At 41.5% G+C, this 6,466-nt stretch overlaps 1 protein-coding gene, 1 long non-coding RNA gene, 1 other non-coding gene and 1 pseudogene across 4 annotated transcripts in view; 2 read left to right on the forward strand and 2 right to left on the reverse strand.

Moving 5' to 3' along the window:
* The window catches only part of LOC110302009, a 78,807-nt gene that overhangs the window by 39,644 nt on the left and 32,697 nt on the right, over nt 1-6,466 (forward strand). The window lies entirely within an intron of this gene.
* The window catches only part of Iqch (IQ motif containing H), a 183,397-nt gene that overhangs the window by 18,252 nt on the left and 158,679 nt on the right, over nt 1-6,466 (reverse strand). For both annotated transcript variants that reach the window (XM_021172751.2, XM_021172752.2), the window contains one exon: nt 4,304-4,426. In XM_021172751.2, coding sequence (XP_021028410.1) covers nt 4,304-4,426 — 123 coding nt within the window. The remainder of the gene's footprint in view (nt 1-4,303; nt 4,427-6,466) is intronic.
* LOC115032092 lies at nt 1,101-1,241 on the forward strand. The gene has a single exon (XR_003837720.1). It is a non-coding gene; the product is annotated as a U4 spliceosomal RNA (small nuclear RNA).
* LOC110302008 lies at nt 1,935-2,848 on the reverse strand (annotated as a pseudogene).

Consider the following 6,466-nt stretch of genomic DNA (forward strand, 5'->3'; position numbering starts at 1 on the left):
AATGTAAAAACTTAGTTTTTCCAGCTTTTCCAAGTTCCTACTTTCTAGAATCTGTTTATTTTCATTTTTGCTACATACTTCCTGATACATTTAGAGGCTCAAAATTTTTGTATTCTTTGACAGAGCAGTCAAGAATGGTCAACATTCAAACAGCATTGATGGGCTGCAGAAGAAATGCGATAGTGGAGTGAAAACACTCATGTGGCCAGCACACGGTAAGTGCTCTACAGGGCTGCCCCACTGTCTATTTCCCATCCTGAGAGAAGTCATGAAGAACACCTGTAGTCCAGGAAGAAGCAAGCAAAGCAGGAAGATCACCATGAATTTAAGACCAAACTAAGCTTCAGAGCAAGACGTTTTTTGTCTCAGAAAATCAAAAATTGAGGGGGTGGGGAGTAAAGGGGAAGGAAAAGAAGAGGAGGAAGAGGAATGGGGGTAGAAAGTTCTTACTAGGGATATATTTCTGCATTAATGCTTAAAGTCAAGAAATATGAGCGCCCACTTCAGAAAAAAATCAGGCAATAATACACCTGGGAAATTTGTAAAATACCAACCTGCTCAGATGACTCTCTCTTCCTTTAGCAGTCTCTTCTCTCTCTCTCTCTCTCTCTCTCTCTCTCTCTCTCTCTCTTTGTGACACACACGCACAAATATATATTGTGTGTTGCCCCTAATCCATATATATGTGTATGTGTACATATGATATATTATCTTTATATATTTATATATGTAATATAAATATATATTTCTAGATTCATAAATATTTATGGTTTTGCTTTCTTTCTGGTTATCCTCTCTGCTTTCTTCAGATGGGTTCTTTAATATCTCCTTTGCTTCTAGTTCTGTTTTTCTTCTTTGTGTTGTTCCATTAATCTGTTGCCCCCAATCCATATTTCACTTCATTCTTTCATCCTTTGTAAGTTATTGGACATGAGCAAACCTGCAGGTGAGTCTGGGGAACCGTGATGGCTGTCTGTGGTACCTCTCTATTCATTCTTTCCCTAGCTTTCCCTAGCAAGGCTACTGACCGTTGCTGGATCACCTTCCTCTGCACAATGTGTCTGCTCCCCTGGACCATAGCAACACGTTTTCCCTGTAAAATCTGCTCTTAGTTGTAGTACCATAGCCAATGAGGTTTATCCTAGGCACAATGATTGCTAATTTAAAACTTTTCCCAATACCCTGCCGTGACAACTTGAAATACACTCAGCACTGGCAATGTTTTACAGTCTCTATAGAGACTGAATTTAAAAAAGAAAAGAAAAAGAAGTGTATCTTATCACTCAAGAAACAAAGGTGTAAATAACTCCTACTGGGCTTTACTTTTTCTCAAAATTATTATAACACTTAATCAAGTGCAAAGCCTTTAATTCAAGAATAAACACATTTCAGGTAGTAGAAAGTGATAAAGTATGTTTTGTTTTTGGGCTTTGCAACATCCCTGCCAAATATGCTGATTTACAAAACATATTCTGTTTTGACACTTTAGAAAAATAAAACAAATAGATTAGCTACCCTGTGGTACATGGGGATGTTTCAGTCTCATCAGTTTGGGACAGAAAACTAATTCTGAAAGGATTGTGTGCAGCAGATGTAACAATTTCAGGTATCAGTTCATTCTGGCTTTGCCATTCTTTCTGCATTTCATCAGATTTAATGTAATCTGCAAATTTAATGTATCAGCTCCATTATATATGTTTGCACCAGCACAGATCAGGCTAACCGAAGGTCCTCATGATCTTGACAGTGCCTTGCCAGCTTGCTGGGGTTGCCAAATGTCATCCTAGGTCTGTTCACAATTCATACTGTGCTTAAAGTTTGAATGGCTTTAAAGGGCCCAAAAGAGTTGACTCTTTTGTTTGTTGGCTTGTTTTTTAAAAAGTTTATTGGTGATGATTCAGAAAGGGTGTGGGGTGGGAAGGCTGGAGCCAGGGCTACGTGGGCCGCCCCTCATCTTCCTGCTGCATCTGGGCGATCAGCTGCTGGCGCTCAGCTGCCTGGCACATGCTCATCATGACGAGACTCTCATAGTCCCTTTCTGACAGCACTGAGCCCTTTGACAGTCCTGGGGGACAGGGATCCACTGTGCTCTGGGGCTGTCCCTCCAACCAGGAAACCTTCAGAGGGTTGTCAGCCAGGCCCACTTCATTTCTGACAGCCAGCTCCGCAACTCTGACAGTTGCAAACTCTACTATGGCATTGCCTGCCTTCTTTCTGGAAAGCACCAGGTTGAGAAACTCCCCATACTTCTGTAAAAGCCTCAGGAGGACATCTCTAGAGTAGCCACCTTGGGACTCATCCTCCTCCTTGCACTTCCACTTTAGCTTTAGTTTGGGGGTTCCTTTGCCTTCAGTATTTTCTGTTCTTCCTCTCGGCCTCTGTTCTCGGTCCTGGCAGATCTGCTCCTGGATCAGCCTCTGCTGCTCTTCCAACTGACGGGAACCCTCTTCTCGAAGTCTAGCAATCTCCTGCTCTAGTGTGGTAGCGCTCCTGTTCTCCTCCTCTTCCTCACTCCCCTGGGCCTGGGCCTGCTGCTCCCTGGCCTCCAGGTCAAGTTTCACTTTCTTCCTGTTCTTGTCAAGTCTCTGGGTCCTCTCTACTGCCTGCTTCTTGGCTTTCCTAACCTTGTCATATGCAGCCCTGGCTGCAGCATCCGTCAGCACTTCCAAGGCCTGGGACAGCTGCTGGAAGAGTTCAGCTGCTCTGGGGTTATCTGGATTTTTGTCTGGGTGGCAGGACAGTGCTTTTTGCCTGTCCACCTTCTTCACCTCTTTGTCTGCCGCCTTCTCCTCAATGCCTAGCAGCTCGTACAGATCCATTTGTAAGAGCTCTTTGGTCCCCGCCATGGTTCTAGTCGAAAGTTGAATTGATACTACAACCAAGAGTTGACTCTTGAAAACAGTATTGGTAATAAAACTGAAAATTCATATACATTAGGACTGTTAATGTGGCTCAGTGGCAGACCGCTTGCTTAAAATTAATATGTATTAAATTATATCTTTACAAATCAAAACATTCAGTTAGGTTGCAACTGTATAATTAGCATGCCATTATTTATGGACAGTGAATTTATTTTTATGTTGTTGATGTGATATGTGGTGTTTGCTCAAATAGATACTGTGTCACATAGAGTCTTAGAACATCCTGGTATGTCAGAAGTTTGAAAATATGTATCCAAGTCAAAGATAGGAGATTATTTCTCCAGAGTAACATGGCTTGCTGGATACAAACTGGAGGTCCTGGTTTAGGAATAGCCTTGCACTTCATATGGCCTATGGAGAAGCTAAGTTAGCGTGGAGCAGCTGCACAGGGGCAAAAATGGGGATACTGCCCCCTCTTTAAAATAATCAGAAATCCTTCTTAAATGAAATTATCATAGATAAACAGCAGAATGATAAGGACTTCATTTTGATGTTCTTTAGCTTGTATTTCAAACAAAACACTTAAGTGACTATATTAGAAACAGGGTCTTTAAGGAGGTGACTAGTTAAATAATGTCATAAGAGTAGAGCCCTGATCCTTTAGAACTGGTGGCCTTATACAAAAGGCTTCACCTCCCATGGTGAGAGAATGAGAGAGGGAGAGGAAGAGAGAGATTACATGTGGGCAATGAATTTGTTTTGATATTGTTGTGATATATTGGGTTTGCTCAAGTAGGCACTGGGTCATGTAGTGTCTGAGAACACCCTAGAATACCAGAGATTGTATGTGTGTGTGTCAGAGTACAGAGTGTGTGTGCTGAGTCTGTCTCTCTGTCTCTCCCTCTCCCCCGGCCCCCGTGTGTGTGTGTGTGTGTGTGTGTGTGTGTGTGTGTGTGTGTGTGTTATAGACATAAGATAAAGACAGTAGTCTACAGATAAACAAATAGGTCCCTTACCAGAAGCCAAATCCACCAGTGGCCTGACCTTGGACTTCCACCCTCCAATTGTGAGGAAACAGTACTTTGTGTTCTACTTGAGAAAACCCAGAGGCTGTTTCTCAGCTAGCATCGGTGGGCAGGCTCTGGAGGCTCGCTCAGGGTGTGTCTGTTGAAGATCAGGAGATCTTCCAGGGCACTTCTAAACCTGGTAACCAGGGCTAGGGCTCTATTATGAGGTTGTGCAAGGCTGAGAGAACTTTCCAGACTAAGACTTGCCCATGTTGTACAGGTTTCTGTCCTGTACAATATCAAACCTTCTTTTGAATACACCCACCCAATCTTAAAAAACATCTCTGTGAAGGAGTAGCAGTTTATTAACCGCTGAGTCCTGCTCATACCTGATGGGTCCAGCCCTAATGAACTATAACTATAACCCCCTCATACCTCAAGGTCATAGCCAATGCCATGGGCCTTACACATCTGGAGGAAAACGTAATAGAAGATTAGTGAGAGGTTGTCATGCTTCAGCTGGGTGGACATCACTGCATAGCGACTGGTTTCTGGTGCCTAGAGAAGCCACAACTGAAAGTTAGACTCGAAAACATTTTAAATCAAAATTTAACTTTACAGTTGTAGATTCACAGAAAAATTACTAGGTAACACAGAAGTGTTTATCCTACCTCAGTTGCACTGCTATTAATATATTACATTGCTTTGGAACATTTGTCATAACTAGGGACCCAAACTGCTACACTGCTATTACCTACCTTAAATTGATACTTTATTTGAATTTCATTAGTTTTTCCCCATTTCCTCTTTCCTGTTTCAGGATCCCTTCTCATATTCAGTGTCATATTATATTCAGTCCTTATGTTCTTATTATATTCAATTTTTCATGTTCCTCTGGGCTTTCACAGTTTTTCAGATTCCCATGTTTTTGATGAACATGATGATCTCGAGGAGTAGTGGTTAGTAATTTCTTAAAATTCCTATTTTTTTCCCTGATGTGTTTCTCATGATTGGACTGCAGTAGTATGTTTTTGAAAGAAAAAGGCCACATATATAAGCCACAGTCTTCATCACCTCAGATCAAGGGTCTCTGTTATTGCATTTTGGATGCTGTTTCCTAAAGGTCACATGTTAAAGGATGAGGAAACCATTAGAAGGTAGTGTTCTGTGGAAGACCCTTAGGTCTTCCTCAAAAGGTATTGTAAGGTTGTTTGTCTATTGTAGTCTCTGTTGCACTCCGTGGGTCACAATGTAAGTAGTTTTGTTCTACTATGAACTTTCTATCATTGCAATCTGTCACCCCCACCAGATGTCCAAGGTAATGGGCCAGTCCGCCAAGGAGTGGAACCTCCAAAGTATAAGCTAAATAACCCCCCTGTCATATAGTTATTATTGTAAAGCCAACCAACACATTATCAGCATTCTATTGATAGGGCTAGCAAGTAGCACTCCCTTACCATAATGTACTTTACAGAAGTAAGTCACATTAGTGTTTCCAAAACTCCCTTTCCTCCAGGGAGCCAATTTTGGAACTAAATACATTTTCTGTTGGGAAACTGCTATTTTTAAATGTTTTTTTTATTAGCAGATGTTAATTGTACATATAAATGGGTTTCACTGTGGTATTTTCATGCATGTACATGATAGATTTCAACTGTGTCACCTATTCTCATCTCTTTTCCTTGCTGTGACCTCCTGCTTCTTCCCAAGTAGCCCTGAACTTTTCATGCCCCTCACTTCGGTTTGCACACCTGTCAGTTGGAGCTGTCCCAGCGACTGGCTAGAGTAGGCTCAGAGAGCTTTGCTTGTATATTTCCTAAAACATTTAAAATTTAATCTGCAAAAACTAAAGAATAAGATGCTAGCAGCTTTGCAGCACACCAATTATAACATGTTCTATTTGTCTTGGACAATCAGCTGTTTCTGTGAGATAACTGGGGGTTTGGAGGCCTGCATACAGAACCATGACTGGTAAAAGAGGAATGTTCCTGACCCAAGTCTTTAACTTAGGGGTACCACAGGTGCTTAGACTTTTGCAATGACTTGAAACAGGAGAGGTCAAAAGAAATAGCTGGCTTTGGTGTTCCTGGAGCTCTGTAGGCAGACCTCAGGCTCCGAGGGACTGAGCTGATCAGTGCCCATCAGAGAATAGATATCATTATTTTTCTGTAAGTCATCCACAGTCTTTCTCCCTGCTCCCTCTTCCTCTCGCTCTTTGGCACATATGTCTAGACTCTACACTCATCTTTTGTAACATGTCTCCCTTCCATGTGACTTTCCAGTCACATTTATATCAAACCTTATATGTCAAACATTCCTGTCAGTACCATTGATAAGGTTGCTTTTCCCCTAACAAATGTTAGGCCTTCAAAGGCTAATGCAGTTTAAGGCATTAGGATTGTCCCATCTCTACTGACTAAGACTTTTTAAAAAATATTTATTTATTTATATTTTATTTTTATTTATTTATTTTTTAATATTTTTATTACATATTTTCCTCAATTACGTTTCCAATGCTATCCCAAAAGTCCCCCATAGCGCCCCCCCACTTCCCTATCCACCCATTCCCATTCTTTTGGCCCTGGCATTCCCCTATAT

This window comes from Mus caroli, chromosome 9 (genome assembly GCF_900094665.2).
Source record: "Mus caroli chromosome 9, CAROLI_EIJ_v1.1, whole genome shotgun sequence".
Lineage (NCBI taxonomy): Eukaryota > Metazoa > Chordata > Mammalia > Rodentia > Muridae > Mus > Mus caroli.